At 35.7% G+C, this 18,528-nt stretch overlaps 3 protein-coding genes across 3 annotated transcripts; 2 read left to right on the top strand and 1 right to left on the bottom strand.

The window, feature by feature from the left end:
• Positions 1-1,000: 1,000 nt before the first annotated feature.
• On the top strand, positions 1,001-4,016 carry LOC132162294 (F-box/WD repeat-containing protein pof10). Its single transcript, XM_059572548.2, has 3 exons — positions 1,001-1,230; positions 2,802-2,961; positions 3,634-4,016. The coding sequence occupies exons 1-3, from the start codon at positions 1,152-1,154 to the stop codon at positions 3,878-3,880; spliced, it is 486 nt and encodes a 161-aa protein (XP_059428531.1). The 5' UTR covers positions 1,001-1,151; the 3' UTR covers positions 3,881-4,016.
• A 1,430-nt stretch (positions 4,017-5,446) lies between these two features.
• On the bottom strand, positions 5,447-11,724 carry LOC132183179 (Major facilitator superfamily protein). Its single transcript, XM_059596588.2, has 8 exons — positions 11,452-11,724; positions 10,325-10,469; positions 10,068-10,236; positions 7,379-7,649; positions 6,563-6,828; positions 6,261-6,476; positions 6,064-6,166; positions 5,447-5,810 (listed from the first exon to the last, which is right to left on the bottom strand). The coding sequence occupies exons 1-8, from the start codon at positions 11,600-11,602 to the stop codon at positions 5,749-5,751; spliced, it is 1,383 nt and encodes a 460-aa protein (XP_059452571.1). The 5' UTR covers positions 11,603-11,724; the 3' UTR covers positions 5,447-5,748.
• Positions 11,725-15,708: 3,984 nt separating this feature from the next.
• LOC132167955 (Rhodanese/Cell cycle control phosphatase superfamily protein) lies at positions 15,709-18,408 on the top strand. The gene is made up of 6 exons (XM_059579008.2): positions 15,709-16,089; positions 16,206-16,252; positions 16,916-17,008; positions 17,243-17,381; positions 17,485-17,587; positions 17,985-18,408. The coding sequence occupies exons 1-6, from the start codon at positions 15,882-15,884 to the stop codon at positions 18,097-18,099; spliced, it is 705 nt and encodes a 234-aa protein (XP_059434991.1). The 5' UTR covers positions 15,709-15,881; the 3' UTR covers positions 18,100-18,408.
• The last annotated feature ends 120 nt before the right edge of the window (positions 18,409-18,528 follow it).

Genomic DNA, 18,528 nt, shown 5'->3' with positions numbered 1-18,528 from the left:
TTTTGATTGTTTCTCACATATTCTCTTTTTCTTAAATATTTTCCTACTTTTTCTCTGCATGTTCTCTTTTTCCCATTTTTTCTCTCACATGTTCTCTTTTTTTCAAAACTTTTCTTACTTTTAATAATATTTTAATAGAATAAAAAGAAATATAGCTAATCGGATGTAGAGAGATTTAAAAATGGCTTAGCTAAACTAGATAAAAGTGAATTTTTAGAAGCTATTTTATATAAAAATATGACTCCTCTATTGGGAATGCTCTAAAGTGTTGAAGTATGGGTTATCTAGCATAGATAATGGAAAATTTATGTGGACTTTACCAACTTACCTGAATGATTTCCTAGGCTTGTGCAAATACTGAAACAGTGATGGGCTGGTTCTAAGGCCATGAAATAGTTAGTCAATCACAGGCCATTATGTACCTGTGTATTAATTTTGGTGGATTTTGACATGGGCTGAATTTAGATTTGAATTGGGTGCTGTGACAATTACAATTGAGGTGGTCGTCCCCCCTCCTAGAGCACTTGGAGGGTGGTCAGACCACTCCTTGAGGGCTTAGGGAGTGCCTGACCATCCCTTCCCTTCAAAGGTTGAAGAAGTGTTAGGTCTGCCTCAACAAAGCCTTAGTCAACCACAAGTGAGGAGGTGGTCAGCCACCCTCTCAAAGGGGGTGACTGACCACCTCAATGAGTGGCTCAATCATTCTTTTACTTTGTCTTCTGTAAGAATTTTTGGAATTGCATGGAACCTAATCCTATTTAGATTTGTTTTACCCACCTAAACCACTAAACCAGCTCCAAATTCATCACATTTTCATATTTGTTCAACTTTAGACACGTCGTTGGTTTTAACTGTAGCTGGACATTCCAATAAGTAATAACCGAAGCAGTAAAGGTACGGTAGTTAGACGCGTGGGCTTCAGTTCCCAGAGCAATTGGATATGTAGCGACTATACAACTTTTGCTTACTCGAGCGAAATTCATTTCGAAAATAACTAGATTTCAATCAACAAAGAAAGTGAACAAAAACTGTTCTTACAAAGAAGCGCTCTCTCTGTCTCTCTCTCTCTGATCACAACGCACACGCACACGCGCGCGCGATCCGACTTTTCCGAAAAGATGCATTGAATTGAAGTGAGGTTTGAACAAAATATGGAGAGTTTGCCTGTGGAAATCTGGCTTAAGATTTTCTGTTTCTTGGATTACCAGAACCTTGCAATTGCACACCAAGGTTGGTAACTTTTAAAGTTCCCTATCTCAGCTCTAATTTTCTTTATTTCCAACCAAGGTTTTGGTTTCTGTTTTTCCCTTTTTGCTGCTGAATTCTGAATTTTGGATTAAGATCTGAACTGGGTTCTTGAGAATTCAGCTCGAGCTATGCTTTTTTCCTCTTTTTCAAACTGAAACGTTATGTTTTGTCTGTGGGATTATTGATTCGTTATAAGATCTGCAGTGGGTTTGTTGAATTCACCTTTTGAGTTCTTATTTTCATAATATTTGTTCTTTTCTTTTTATCATGGGAATTGCTAATTGTCAACGAGGTGTGTGATAATATCATCTACCACCCTTTCGATTATATGCTCAGTGTGGATCAGTCTCAGAGCTTTTGCTTGTTAGTTGTGTTATTGATACTATGGTCATGGCTGATTGACCTTTTGCAGTTCTCATTTATGATGCCTGGGGCTCAATACCGAATTGGCAAAAGAAAAACTGAAACCTGGTTGTAATGTCAGATCGCAGATAGAGGAATTTGGCTAGTTCCAGTTACAGCTTTTCAGTTGCCATAAAGGACTGTTTTTGAATTGAAGTAAAAAAAAAAAAAAAAACTGTTCCTTTATTTTCCAAAAAAAAAAAAAAGAAAAAGAAAAGAGAACCTTGTTAGATACTTCAATTATAATGTTTTGAGCCCAAATTTGAACAGTTTGAAAATAGTAACAGCTTCTGTTTTTCCAACTATGACATTGTTTAACCTTTAATCCATTATGTTTAGAAAGAGTAATGCTAGAAACTACATTTTTATCCTCCAATTATCCAACAATGCTGACGTTACAGTGCTAACCAACCCTCGGATCAATCATTGTTTTATAAAAAATAAAAAAAATAAGGGTTGGTTAGAATTGCCACATCAACATTGTAGGATGGATAGTTGTGAGATAAAAATATTGTATATAACATTACTCTTCTTATAGTAATAGTGTTGGACACTAAGCATGTAATTATTATTGTGTTGTAAACTAGACAACTATTTAGGTTAGGAGAACAACCATGTAAATCCCTTGACATGTCATATTGCTCTGATTCTATGGTACATTAACATTAGGCACTGCCTGACATTTTGTTCTTTGAACAAAGAAAATTTATTTAGTAACTGCATGGTGTGTGAGATGAGGCTAAACCTAATATAATAGTTGCAGGATTTTGATGGCATCATTATTGTATAAAGGATAATATATTACGAACGGTTTGGTATTAGATCAGATTTTTCTATAATTAGTTTCTCAGTCCTCCATGGTCCCTTTTAATTGGTAATGGTGAACAAAATTGCAAGAATTGATTTACACGGACGTCTAAGTGCTTAGCTTAATATCATACAAATCACCCAATGCAGAATGCTTGATTACTCCCCTGAGATGAAGTAGAAGCATGAAAAAAAAAAAAAAAAAAAAAAGTGGTTAAAAGTGATTTAACAGATCAAGTTTATAGCTGTTGCCGGCTTTTGCTGCTCTTTTGCTTTTTCCCTTGATTCACAGCTTGAGTTACTATGTTTAATATGTTATGAAATGGAAATTTTCTGTTCTAAAGTTTGCAGGAAGTGGAAGGGCGTGGCCTCCGACAACAATCTATGGTCTAACCTATTCAAGGAAAGATGGGGAGAAGATCACGCCATGTTCTACGCCCCTGTTGGTTCAAAATCATGGAAAGATGTGTATGAGGTTCAAGATCGTTGTCATAGAGTTGGATTGTAAGTTATTAGCCCTCCTGGTTAATACGATTAATTTCTTGCAAATTCATCATCTTCACCCCTCATCCCTCTAAATCCCCCCCTCCCTTCTCTTTGCCATATGCACGGTGCACTCCAGCTTTCTTACCCTCCACTTTCTCACATGCCCACGTGCATTGGAAGGTTACACTCGATGTTACTGTGTTTGCATTGCCTGTAACTCAGAAGAGCTTCAAAAGTTGAAGTTCTAGAAAACAGACTGTAAGTCTTGATACTTGGACAGGATTGTGTTCAGTATAGTAGAATTGACTAGAAGAGTAAACTATAGCCCTTGTTCATTCTAAAAGTCGTTTAAAGGCCGAGGTTCTATTGTACTTTGCATGATTATAAAGTGTCGATCATTTGTCAAATTCTTATCGATTAAAGTGCTCATGTTCTTAGTACGTCTTCAAAGGTAGGTAGATCATGCAAAAGCTCTAACCAGCAACTGTACATTGGTTGTGCTATAAGCAGATTCATTTAAAACGCAAAGCAAGCATCAAAATACTTAACAAAAAATAAAAAAAGCAAGCATCAAAATAGTTTGATCTTTTTTCGTGTTTTGTGCATATCTTCTTTGACACGATCTCAAGATTTGGTTAGATTGAGATTTGAGCATGTCTGACTTAAGAAAGTGCTTGTTTATGTTACCAGGGGCCTGAAGATAATAAGAGAAGGTGGTGACTATTATCTTGTTCACCAAGGTGAAATTCAACGCTATCTGGGTTCAAGGAGTCAAAGGAAAGGGACAAGTAGTTGTACTCTGAATACAAAAAGAGAGTTCAATGATGAAGAATCACAAGAAGAGGAATCCCGTAGAGGGATTTTAGACAAAATTCTTTTCTTCATTGGGGATTTGGAGGTTGCCTCCACAGATGCAAAACGTTGCCGGGAGCTATAAATGGATTTCAAGGCATCAACTCACAACACTGTAAAATTTCTGTATGTATATATGTGTTGCTCTGGAACATAGTCATTGTGGTTTGAATAATAATAGGTTTGGAGGTAATGGAGGGTTCATATTTTATTCATTTTCACATTACATCTTATATGCGAAGGTCTGATATACATCCCTTTCTTTTTCTGTCTAATCATATACATATATTGTGAAATGCAACTTTGACGAAGTTCATCCTGCTGTCAAGTTAATGCAGAAGATAAAGCTGGAAGCTTCTGTCATTTATTAGAACACATCTTGTTGTCAGCTAACGTCTTAATGCCAATTTTTTGGGCCTTAAAAGTTTGGATCTGGATCCCCTCCAATTAGGGAGAAATTGGAGATTCTCCAATTGGGGAGAAATTGGAGATTCTCCAATTGTTAATTGTTGCCCTTCATTTTAAATTCAATGGTCTATAAAATCATTTAAACCTCGGTAAAACAAAAGTCAGCATTTAATGCCTCGATTATACAAAAGTAGCTGGCATTTTATAGACCATTGAATTTAAAATGAAGGGCCACAATTAACAATTAGAGAATCTTCAATTTCTCCTCAATTGAAGAGGATCTCAATTCTAAAAGTTTCCTAGGCACTCGGAAAGATTATTTAGTAGGGCAGACACTTTTTGACATTACTCGTGATCTCAACATGAAATTAATGGGTTATAGTTAACCTATATAGTCTTTATACCGATACCTTGATATGACTTGAATCCGACACGCGATATTTAGAACTAACAATTTTTTTACATAACCATCGAACCCAATACAAAATTAGTGAATTAGAGTTTAGGAGTTCAACTCGTTTAATTAAATGTATTAAGTTGAGACTGACTTATATAGTCTTATACCCATATTTCAACATGACCCAAACTTGTCATGCAAATATAAATTGCCATCCCTAAATTATGCTATACTATTGCTCTTTCACAAAAGTACCCTTCACAACATAATTTCCAAATTTAATAAAGTGGCATCATAGTAAAAATAATAATAATAATAATAATAATTTTGTTTTACCTTTTTCTTTCCTTTCCTTTCCTTTCATTAGCCAAACAATGGATGACTAGTTAACATTCCATCATGAACATTTGAACAAGAAAAGAGGCATTCATTAAATATCATTTCCATTTCCTATAATAGGGCTTAACCTATCCATTCTTCTTGAAAATTTGCAAACAAAATGTAAGAAATCAGCATTTTCTCATATTTACATCTTTTGAATGCATCCTCCTGGTCCTTTTCCTACTGTTACCGTTGTACGTGCCGCGAAGGCCATCAAAGTATTAGATAATTAATTTCAGCATTTTTAAGCATTGAACTACTATTAGAGTTCATGAAATGTTTTTGGGCCAACCAGAAGCTTGTTAAGGTTTCATTTGACACTCCAATAATCCAATATCACATTTTGATATCTCTTCCACCTCCAAAAAAGAAAGTTATGTGCAATGCAAAAACGTATGGTATCTGACATAGAATTGAATCCATCTACACATTGTTCAAGGAAAAATAAAATTGAAAGCATCAAAATTCATGAATGCAGCTTCAATCTGTATTAAGAAAGCTGATCTTTTCTCCCAGAAGAATAGTTGAAGATATATCTAATGCACTACATTGTTGTTTTAATGGCAGCCAAAAGCAATTACAGAAAAGATTAACTAGCCCTTCCCCTCGCCCTCAATCTTCCATTGTTGGGCAGACCACCATCTATCTTATACAATATAACCTTCTATTAAAATGAATACAGCCTGAATCAAATAGTATATGGAATGAACCCGGTGGCCGGTTTTGACCTCCCAAAAATTCCTAGTAGTCTGTCAGCTCTACATCAATTAGATGTTTAATGGCTCTGCCTCAGTATCCTTCTCCTTCGATGATGCCCAATCTACTGTCTCTGTAACATATACAAAGTCAACTATAAGCACCAAGACACCATGAAAAGAAATGGGTATCAGATGATCCAGGTGCATATATTTAGAGTTTGGATAAGAATTCAGGTCATATTGTAATTTATGGATTGAAGTTCGATAATTAGAACCCTAGTTGTTTCCAATGCAATGGTACATAAACCTGAATCAAGTATAGTGAAATTCAATTCAATTCGAAAGCTGAATATAAGTAGCAAGACTATAGTTCAGGGATTATACTTGGCTTGTCTGAAATCACCATGAGCCGCCTCTGCAAGAAACATGCCACGAAGAGGAAAATTGAGCACATACCAAACATAATAGTGATTGGGAACGCATCAACCTTCAAAGACAAACCAAAAGAACTAATTAGTCTCAGACCAATAAAATCTCAAATTCAAGCAATTTACTTAAGTATTTAAAGGAATGCTACCTACATTGTACAACACAATGCACACAAAAATATTGAGAGGAATGCGGAAGAAGTTCATGATGGTACTCCTGGACTCCTCAGGAATGTACTGGGACCTCATTTTCATAATGGACGGCCAGAATAACCCCACACAAGCCTCAAAAACACAGAACCCAAGAAGTTGAATACAACCTGTAAATGAGATGCTTCGACTTTTCACCTTTGAAGGTGTTACCAAGAACTGTTCCAAATTAACAAGTTAGAAGAAACCAGAAGAATATAAGATTATATCAAATATCAACAAGGTATGAACAAAAACAATCATACATTGGACACAATGGGAAGCAGAAGAGAAGCAGCGGAAACTGCAAAAACAATCTGCATGTAGCTCTCTACTCTAGCTGATGAGCGGGCCATCAACCGAGATGCAAGGGAGCTTCCCAACATTGAAGCCAACATAAATGTCGCAAAGATGAAACCATGAGGGATCTCCTCATCATTTGGGCTCAAAGCTGGAGTCCAGAGAAACACAAAGGTGTACATTGAACCTTCAAACAGCGACTGTATTGCACCAAGCAATGCAATTTTCTCATCTGAACCACACAAAGGTAATATGAAATGAGGTGACAAACATAATGAAGCACAACAAAGAAAATAATTTTCAAGGAAACAGATAAATACACAATAAGGATGGCAAAAGAACAAGCAACAGGAAGAAACCAAAATTGGCCTGCCAAATGCCACCCAAGAAATCTCCTTGGACAAATTAAACCTTGTAAGGGATTTACTGAGAATCAATTTCTATAATTCCCAATATCTTGGATCAAAGAGAAAGTGCACATTTCACGAAAAGTATTATGAAATGCATACACTTGCTGAACAACACCAACAGGAAAAAACAGCAAGCTAATTGCTGTCAAAGCCAGCATAATCGACACATTATACAGGACCATCATATCATGTTTAAGTATCAAAATTATAATGAATGGAATAGTAGATCGCTAGGTGGAATCACCAGAAGATAATTCCACCCTGATGCAGGCCTGAAGATATGTAATCTCAAAGGTCTATGTTTAAGCATCCACAGGCAGTGATATTATTCAAAAGAACGAAATAAATGTATGTTGGACATTGGGACTCTACCGGAAGCAATGGCAACAGCAGCACCCTTGAATTGGGTAAGCAAGTCCTTGCTCTCGGAAGTATCTCCATAGTTCTCTGTCCATGATGATAAAATGATGGCCATACCAATGGCAAGAAAGCAGGAAGCAGCGTCGAAGGGTGCCACAGGGCCAAGAGACAAGGTATCAACAAGTAAATTACCAAACAACCCAGCAACAATGGCAACAAGGCCATTGCCAAGAAATACTGCCTTTGAGAATGTGATCGACAACCATTGTTGCTCAAAGCCCCTCTGCACAGATTATAGGGACAACACAATTAAGATTTATTAATATGAGGAGATAAAAAGTAATAGAAGATATCAATATTCCTCGTTTATTAATACTTCAGGTTGCTTTTAACAAAAACGAACTGAAAATGTGATAAACTCAGAAAATGTGCTTCACACACCTAAAGATAATTCGTAAAGTACATAGAATGGAAGCAGGACACAGTGGACACTTGCATTGAAAATGTGATATTCAGAAAGAGTTTCCAAATAACTACAAAAGTTATACATAAACCTAAAAAGAAAGAAGTATTCTGAAGTTCAAATTAGGACAGACGAAGCATTTAATTTTAAGAAACCATCAAATAGTCCCCTGTTCTATATAACAAAATTGTGTTTTACTTATAAAAAAAAATAGTCCCCTGTTCTAGGTTTCAGACACCCATGACAGAGAGCAACCTTTCTTTTTTATTCACTCCATTACTTGTTAAGTGCTAAAATATTCACATTTTCAGCCCTTAACTTGCATGTTTTAATCCTTTGGTTTTAGTTAATTAAGTCATTTTAATTCATTTTTGTGTTTTTCATACTTTTGTAGGCTTTTGGAAGAAAATGAAGTAAATCTGAAAGATTTTGGCTCAAAAAGAGAAAAATGGGAGCCCCTGACACTGCGATCGATCACAGGGAACCTGTGATCGAGCGCAGTACCAGAAGACAAAGCATGAAGCAGGCCACGAGCGCTCGAGCGCACAATAGAAGAGGCTCGATCGCAGACCTGCGATCGAGCGCACACGGGTTGCGATCGATCGCACCCGTGCGCAGGAGACACATCAAAGCTGCAGCCAGATTGTCATTCTTTCCATATTAGGGTTTTTCAATTCCCAATTGTAATAGGTTTTGAAACCTTACGAAAATCCTAGGTTTACTAGTTTGTCAAGGACTTCTAAAGCCTATAAATAGACCCTTAAGTCTCTAGAGTAGGAGACTTTGAGAAGGAGAAGAATTGGAGCTCTTCTAGTTCAAGTTTCGGGTTTATTCTTTTCTTTTCTTTTCTTTTATTTTATTTGATGAACATCAACTTTATGTGTAGCTAATTTATTTAGTAGGGTTAGATTGAAGCCTTAGTTATGTTTAGTTAATATTTCAATATTGGCGACTTTGTAATGATTTTGTTGTGCTATTTAACTTGATTAATACCTGCTTGCATGAATTCCTCATATGTGTATGCCTGATCAACATATGTGTGTGTAATGGACTAGTTAGTTAAATCAATTTGAATGGCCGAGTCCTGGGTTTAAAAAAAGTAACAAAAGAATCCACACCGCGGTTCTTGGGTTAATCAACATGGGGAACCGGGAGTATACGCTCATGCCCTAGGCCTCATGTGTTTGTCGATTTCCATAGAGTATATGCTCTCCTAAGGAACAACTTAGTATACACCATGCTAAATCCCTTAGAAAAGAAAAGAGTTAGAGTATACGCCATGCCTAATTCGTTGCTTAGGAAAATCTATAGCTTAAGGAGTATATGCCATGCTCTTAGGTTGACAAACATTAGATATGCATAACATGATCAAAGCATTGACATATTGTTATATTAGCTGAATATAATTAGTGGTAAATATCAAAGCCCTACCTTTTATTATCATCACTTAAACAATCAATCTTTGTTTTACTTAAGAAATTTATTTTTAAGCAAAGTTCAGCAATCCTCGTGGGAATGATCTTGTACTTGCACCATATACTACTATGTTGACCTTGTACACTTGCAGGTAAAACGTACAATTATTTACCTATTAATTTATGTAAATATTTGGACAACATTACTTTCTTTCCTTCTTCATAGAGTATTATTACTATTTCTTTTCCTTCTAACAAATACAATCTAGAGTAGAAAGCAACTAGAGGGCATATGGAATACTAATATAATTTTCTATGGAATGATTATAAGTTACATAAATATTTATTTTCTGCTAATTATATTGGATGAATCAAACTTTTCATTGATAATGTCTCTCTTTGGGAATTTTACTGCTGAGTACCTCATCTGGCCAGACACTTGGCTCAATTACAGACATGTTTTGTATAATCAAAATTTTATATCAACACAGGTTTTTGTTTCGAAAGGACACAAAAAGTACACTCCTACCCCCGCGGCCCACAACCCTTTCCGGGGTAAAAGTCTGTTACTCTATGCTTGGTCAGCTAATTATAAGTCTGTTGGTCAGCTGTAAGACCTGGAGACTTCAATTACATAGATTATCCTTTAGGTTATTAAATGCCTTCAAACGTAAAGAGACTATAATGACCGCACAGTACCAGTTGCCAGTGTCTAAAGACTCTAAACAGTCCCCAAGAACATTTATATCAATAACACTTCTGAATGTAAATTTGTCAATTAACAATAACTACTATAGTGAAGGTTAAAGCAACAATCACTCACCTTGTTGTGTTCTGCTACAAGCCATGACTCAAAAGCTGAAAATAGGAGAGAAGTGGCGATACCTCCCAAAACACGGCCCAACATCAAAATCTTGTATTGAGGAGAATGCTTTGTAATGCAGCTCAGTATGTATGCTATGCAGTATGTCACACATGCCCTCTTTCGACCCCTGCATCCAGTGCATGAAGGTAAAACAGTGAGGAAACTAATTCAATCAGCAAAGAACGATAAAATCACAGCTTCCGAGAAAATCTCACTGTTTGTCAGCCAGAGATCCAACAATTGTCCCAAACAACATGGAGGACCCAAACCCAGCAATGAAAAGCTGTCCAATGTCCCCTTTCCCAAAACCATACTGACTATAAAGATAGTAGACATAAGGACCCTGCAACCAATCCCCGGCTATTGCCGCATAAACAGAAAAAGTTAGACAAAGAATTACAACTATCACTAGTAACTTCATTATAAACAGCTTTTGCCCTTTCCAACTACAACCAGAATAAATGTCTATAATTACAGGAAAGATCAAGTTATCATTCACCTTGATTTCCATATTGATGAAGATACAGTTGTGGAATCTACCAATACAATTATAAGATGCAGTCTCAACAGTTTTGGTTAAAACTGAGTATACCGACGGAACCCAACTAGATCCAACCGACAGTATCAATCACAAATCACAACATAGTCCTCTGATTAGACACCACGCCTAACAGAGGATGTGAAACAACAGCACTCCTTTTGGCTGCCAAGAAAACAATAAAATAGAAAACAAATTCTGAATGTTTTGCTTCGCTCGTGTTTGTCCTTAGAACTGAAAAGATTAAACCATTAAACCACGTAGTCGTCCAAAGCTCACTTTGAGAAAGACCGTAAGCTCTCTCAGTTCTCAAATTATCAAACAACTAACATAAAACATTGATTTGTTTCCTTAATACACCAAATTCTATCTATTTCACGAATGCAATCCAGATCCACTGGTGTCAATCACTTCAATATCAAAGCAACAAACCTTTAATGAGTCACTTTTAACATCTAAAATCAATTCAAAGCATCCCTTTCACCTCTCTTCTAATCCTTTTTTTCAAAAGCAATCAAAGCACTCCCAAAATGGTCAATTAACAGAACCCAAATCAACAAAAACAAAACCAACATAACCATATCGAGAAAACAAAGCAAGATCCCAGGAAAACGCATTTCTCATTCCCCAGATATCAGATCAGATCTAAATTCACCAAACCCACATACACACAGACACACAATCAAACATACATATAGATAAAACCACACATTGAGAGTTCTAAAATAGATCCAAGGTGATATTATATTTGTACGAGTTGTTCAGTATTGTGGGGTTGGGTGGGGTTACAATATGGTAGCATACCCATCATGAGAGAGTAAACGAGAAGGTAATTGTTCTTGAAGGAATTGAAAGCAGATGAGGTGTTGGTTCGGTCCTTGCTTGTTTTGCTCAGCTCCAGCGCTGCCACCACCGCTCCCAAACCCCCAAACACCAAATAGTAGAACATCTCCATTTTCACCCTTCTCTGTTCCTTCTTTGGGTTTTTGCACTCAGTTAGAGGCAAAGAAATGAGAGACCAAAAGGGTCCTCTGCAATCTGAGATACTGTGAGGTACGTGCAGAGAGAGTGAAGCATATCTATATATATATATATATATTACACTGCCCTTTTTTTATCTTGTGCAAGTTTTTATCTTTTTCCGATACAGAAACTTTTTTGGTTGTTATTTTGGTTTTATTAAAAAATTGATTGAGCGTGACGTGTTTTTATTTATTTTATTTCATTAAAATTAATTATTTAAAAAATAAATAAAAGAAAAATCACCCCAAAGACTTGTGTAAAATATGTATGAATAATAACATTATTCATATAAAAATAATAAAGTTTGAGGTCCTCATCAAGGTAAAAGAACCTATGATCAGTGTGAGTAAGTGAGAATGTTTTTAGTTAGGATAGGGATTTTTTTTTTTGAAGAGAAATGCTTCTTTACATTCTGGCATTAATTTTGTGTATATCTTCATTGAATTGACATGCTTAATCTACCCATAATTAAAAAAAAAAAAAAACATTAATGGTTGATAGAACATACCAGCTCAGTAGAGATATATGAAAAAAAAGGGACATCATAATGCAAATAAGCAATTGGTTGCTCGAATTACCATGTTTTCGATTAGGATAAAGATATTTTACAACTAGTTGTCTGAATAGCTAATTATAGAACATCTCAATTCTTCCGGTTTTTAAGGGGTTGGATTTGACCAATCTTGCCAACCAACGTATGGGAGTTTCCCTAAAATATGGTGAATGTCCTTGAATTTTTATTTATTTATTTTTTTTACGGCTAAAGAGTGACATTTAGTTCCTCAATTTAGAGTTAGGATCCTCAATATTAATTTTATAAAATAAAAAATAAAAAACCCTTCAAAAAATTTTCCTGAACTTTCAAGCGTTTTGATAATTTTTGGTGTTACTTTTTAGCTATATGCAAGTGAAACTAATTATATATATATATATATATATATATATATATATATATATATTAAGGTTTAATTATGTTAAATTAAGTTGATCTCTTGATGTGATTTTATCTAATCTACACATGAGATTTCATCATATGGTAGTAGAAAATTTAAGATTAGTTCAAAGTAAAAATTTTCTAGGACAACATTTTATCTCAAACTGAGTTGGACAAATTATTATTATTATTATTATTTTGTCGATTTATTAAATTAATGTGTGCCAATTTAATAGAGCCGCAAAATGACAACCGTCAGATGCACAGAATTGCAGAAGTGAAAGGGAACGGCGAAGCAGACGATACGAGCACGAAGAACGCGGTTTCACCTTGCTGTAATCCAATTCGGCATTGGCGTGCCATGTGGCAAGATCTAGTTTATCTGATTCATTTATATAACGGTAGATAGTGTTGGTAGTTGATGGGCCAATACGAAATTCCAAAAATAGCACGTCTTAATGGAATTGAAGGAGACACTTGACCCACTTAGTGAGTATGGGACCGTTAGATCATGTATAAAGAATAATTCCAATGAGCCGTTAAATGTTGTCAATTAAATTAAATTTAGATTGACCAATTATATATATATATATATATATATATATATGTATAATTTAATTAATTGAATTAAAAGAAATTTTTTCAACCTAAATTTTTATATGTATAAATAATTGCAAAAATAGGTGGGGGCATTGATTTGGAAAGGGTGTCATTGTTACAGCATTCATCAAGATTCAAGAACCAGCTGATTTTTTTGTGTCGGCAAAAATGGTCAATATGATAAGCTGCCTGCCTGGCATAATTGAGCTTTTAGCCAAACCCCGATTGATTGCATGGTACCATAAGTCTCAATAACACCATTGTAGATGGAGACTCAAAGGGTAATTGTCTATGCTTCCATCAATCAGGTCCTCCTGATTGAATGATTGGCGGCTGGAGCGGATGACAAACTCGTCGTTGTTAAATTTTAAGGATAATTATCTTTTTAGTATCTAGGTTTTTATGTTTTTTTTTTTTTGTGTGTTTTTTTTTTTTTTAATTTAGGTTTCAATTTATATCACATATGGTACTTGACTTATGAGTAAATACTAATTTAGTGCATTTGTTACTATTACGCCAGTCAAACTAACGAACTGCCATAGGGGTGGTTGAAAAACCACTCTTATAACCTGTCTAGGGGTGGCCGAACTACTCCTAAGGCACTTGGGGGTGGTTCAGCCACCCCCAATAGCCAAAAAAGAGTGACCAAAACCACTCACAAACCAGCCATAAGGGGTGACTGAAACCACATCTATTGCAATCCGTTAGTTTAGCTGGTGAAATAGTGATTAATGTACCAAACTAGTATTTATTCATAAGTCATATACCATATGTGACACGAATTGAAACTTATGTAAAAATAAAATAAAATAAAAACATGAAAACCTAAGTAATTAAAAGATAATTAACCATTTATTTCAATCAAAAAGTTCATCACAGTATAAACTGAACGGCTTTCGAAAAGTTGGTTTGCTTGTTTAGAATCACCCCCAGCACGTAGATTGATGCTCTTTATGCAAATTGAATAATTGTACGAGTGATGTTGACTTAGAAGGGGTGAGTTTGTTGTCAAACAATAATTCATTTCCACCGCCTCTTTCTCCCCTCTGCACTATTCCTTTTTTCCAGTGGAAACGACCCTCCCCAGAGGCCCCCTTCTGTTTATTTTGTTTCTTCTGTTGTACTTTAAAAAACAAGGTGGTGACCAATGACCACCGACTTTGTTCAATTGCAAGTTGCAACGATGTCGGCATATCAACGTTTTTCACCTTTAATGGAACTATCGACCATGGCCCATGGACTACTACTAATCACGAAACAAGGGACTTTTAATTTTTGCTTATTTGTTTTTATCTCGGTTAACTTTTTATTGATACATAATATTTTTACATACTGGCCTATACGATATGACACGGGACAATTTATTATATTGATCGTTTCGAGGAGTTAATTTGGATGAAATTTCTATTATTTTTAAATTTTTTATTTGGTCTACGAGTTTAATGAACAATTATTATTTTTGTAATTCAATATTGGAAAAGGGTTACATGAAAGCAAACATGAGGGGGCAAACAACCGAAAAATTGGTCATAAAATGACTTGGTCCAATGTTTCTTGGACAAAACCCCAAGAAAATTGCAGCCTTAAGAGACGGTTGTTGATGTAGACCATGAGAGAGCCTGCTTGCTACTGCAGTAACAAGAAGTTGCGTGACTTGGATGTTGAAGGAATTGTAAAAACTGTTAAAATGATATGATCATAATTATTTGATATTGTCCGATGTCATGTTAGAGTATAATAAGAAGTATATCTCCATAGATTTTATAGTCCAATAAATAGTTATATTCATTCCTTAATAGAGTCGTCCAATTAAGTCTATTATGTAATTAATAGTATATTATATCTCTATTTAAAGGGGAATTATCAGTATGAGTTGATTATTGTTTTAGAATATAGTTTGTTGTGTTTTGGAGGTCAAAGCTCCTTAGAATAAGTCATTGGAGATTACTGCTTTCTCGAAATAGCCGATTTATCATTTCCTATGCTTTGTTATTAGTTGATTCGCATCAAAGAGGGGCTTCGAACTAAAGTCCCACAAAAAGGATGCCCGACTGCTTGAGCTCAAAGGACTTCGATTTATTATGTCTCCACAACAAAATATGGGGCATATATAACAAAGGAGACAAAAGCCAACAAAAATAAAACAAATAAAGCCAGCTTCGGCAAAGAGGAAGAGTATAATGAACAATTTGAATCGCGTGTAGGTCATACGGTGCGTTTTTTGTTATGGTTAACAGAAAATGATAGCGAAAAAGAGAAATTTACAATTTGAAGGGTTTGATTGTCACTTTTTAAAAGTTTGATGGGGCTATTGGAAATGAGAGATTTATTTTAAGCCCTTTGTGCAAATAACGCTATCTTAAAATGTAGAAGAGCAAATTGAAAGACCACAGCAGCCAGCTCGGATGAACGATCATTTGAAAGCCTGCAAGAAAACAAAGTGATGGGTTGAAAGATATCCAAATAGGAATAGGCCCTTCAAGATATCCACCACAAACTCAGATTCTCACACAACTTAATATCCAAAAGTGCCCATATGACCCACTCCACTCACCTTCCCCAAGTGCCCAAAAAAATCTATCAACACAACAGAAGCACAAGTAGATCAAATGATACAATTATAAACTATTAGCAACTAAAAAGCTACAAATTTCCAAGCTGTTTGAAGCTTTCAAGAATGGCTACCATGACTTCAATTCCCCTGCCCTCATCTTCATCCTCTTTACATCTTAATATTTACTCCTCACTTCCAACATTTTCTCCAAAACATACCCATGATCATGTGCCCTGCTGGTTCAGACCCACGAGGCAAAGATTGTCATCAAAGACTTTACCAAGGGGCCTGAGAATCAGAAATGCAGCCACTAAGCCTGCAAAATCACCAGGTACATCTGAAATATTCTGTATGATCACTGACATAGCTATTAAGTTGTTTTGATATGTTTAGCTCCTTAATTGACACTGATTTTCACTCTTTCTACTCTTCTCTTGGAGGGGTTAGCTGAAGAAGACTGGAAGATTAAGAGGGAATATCTGCTACAGAAAAAGGTACTGCAGCTCCATCTCTCTCTCTCAAAAACACACACAGAACACAACTTTTGTGGCAGAACCCGCGGTAATCACAAAATTAGTGTCTTGCCGAGTTGTTGATTCTGTATCACGTTCCTTGATTTGCTTAATCTAAGTTTAATATTGCATCAAATAGCACTGAAGGATTTTAGAGGACACAGATTATCAGAACTGGATCGAAAAGTAATGAAAGGAAACAATACATAGAGTAAGATCATTGATCATGGAATGAAGAATGGATGCTATGTTAAATTATCACTAGTCCCAAAAGCTTAAACGGATGGATGAATTTAATTGTTTAACTTATATTGTAACAGAAATGGATTACTCTATGTGGCCACTACAATCTTTCCTATCTCTAATGTTCTCGTCCATGCTAAGTCAAGTACTAGTCACGTTTACGCTATTACTTTGAAAGGATTAAATGGCTAGTTAATTTGAAGTTCCTAGAATCATTTAGTAAAGAAACAATATGAGACTTAACATCTATAAGTTATTATATAATCTACCCACTTGGTGTGTTATTCATATTTCCAACATGGGATTGGGGTGTTACAGTCAAGCTAGACTAAAACCTGACAGAATGTGGTGATGCTTATTAGAGCACTAGATATATATTCTAAGTATATTTCTATTTTGCAGGTAAGGAGTGTGGATGTAAAGGAAGCTCTGCGCCTTCAGAAAGAAAACAATTTTGTGATTCTTGACGTACGGCCTGAAGCAGAATTCAAAGAGGTAATCCGCTTACTGTATGTCTGTGACTTCAAATTATTGATGAATCAAGATTTTTACTGACCAAGTTAAGGTGCCTTGGTAAAGACTAAAAGGACTCTTAAGTAATATCTCTGGGAAAAGAGTGGAGAAGACTTGATAATTGCCTGATTTGAGCCTGTTAATTTCTCAGAAACACATTCTTCACATCTTTTTCTTTTGATTTTAAGCATTTAAGTAATGTCCTTTTGCATGTAGGCTCATCCACCAGGTGCTATCAATGTGCAAATATACAGGCTTATAAAGGAGTGGACAGCATGGGATATTGCCAGACGTGCTGCATTTGCATTTTTTGGCATCTTCTCTGGCACAGAAGAGAATCCTGAGTTCATACAAAGTGTGACATATTTACCTAATGATGCTTCTATTCTGCTGCATTGATTTTTTTAAGACTATCGAGAGTTGTTTAGAAGTAACTGAAGTTTGACATATGCTAACAGGTGTGGAATCAAAAATTGATAAGAATGCAAAGATAATAGTAGCCTGCGCAGCTGGGGGTACAATGAAACCAACCCAAAATCTCCCTGAAGGTCAACAATCCAGGTGGTTCCAGTCCTTTGTTTTATATCAATTATTTCCGTACTCTTCTCTTCTCCCTTGAGACTTCATTTCGGATAGAAATCTTAAGCACTTTTCCTGTCTGAATTGCTATCAATTTGGGCTGAAAATATGAGAGAAAATTCCTATAAGACCCATCTGTCCGAGCAAGTCTTAGATAGCTCACTCATTTATTGAGGCAGGTAACCCAATAGAGATTCTCTCACATCTAATGGCATTCAAATGTGGAGAGAAACTCGTAGAAGTAGTGTCTGGCTATATGTAGCGGGTAAAACATCAGATGATGCTCATCTGCCAGGCCAAGCATGTGGGTCAAACTTGTTGCCTGTTAGTGCCCAACCGAGAAAACTCAATGTTTAACATATGGTATTACTTCATGCAGGTCACTGATAGCAGCCTACTTGCTTGTCCTCAACGGTTATGCCAATGTCTTTCACTTAGAAGGGGGCCTTTACAAATGGTTCAAAGAGGAACTGCCATCAGTTACAGAAGAGTAAAGAATTAGACGGTGCTTCCAAAGTCGCTCAAGTTTTGTCCCAAATGAGACTATCAATGTACTCTCATCGTGATTCACTCTACTTTTCTCCCAAGTGAATCTTCTTTGTATGAAGACCAAGGTGTAATTATATTGGAGGCTTTAATTGAGGTCTTAATAGGAAATGCTTTGGCGTTTTTTTGTATTTAAGAGGTAGAGTAAAAAAGGGTCTATAAAACAAAAATGAAATGCTTTTAAATTATATCAGACAAGCACCTGATCAGACAAAGGAGAGAGAATCCTCATGCATAATGGATTGGCTTCCTGTAAATTTGCAGAACACCTCTTAAACTAATAAGGCTAAGGCTGATCTTCATTTTTCTTGAGCAATAGTTGTTGGGATATTATGAAGAAAATTGGTGGAGATCCAAATAGCATCACCAAGAAAATC

This window comes from Corylus avellana, chromosome 2, assembly GCF_965113065.1.
Source record: "Corylus avellana chromosome 2, dhCorAvel1.hap1.2, whole genome shotgun sequence".
NCBI classification, from domain to species: domain Eukaryota; kingdom Viridiplantae; phylum Streptophyta; class Magnoliopsida; order Fagales; family Betulaceae; genus Corylus; species Corylus avellana.
This window is presented reverse-complemented; position numbering and strand designations above follow the sequence as displayed.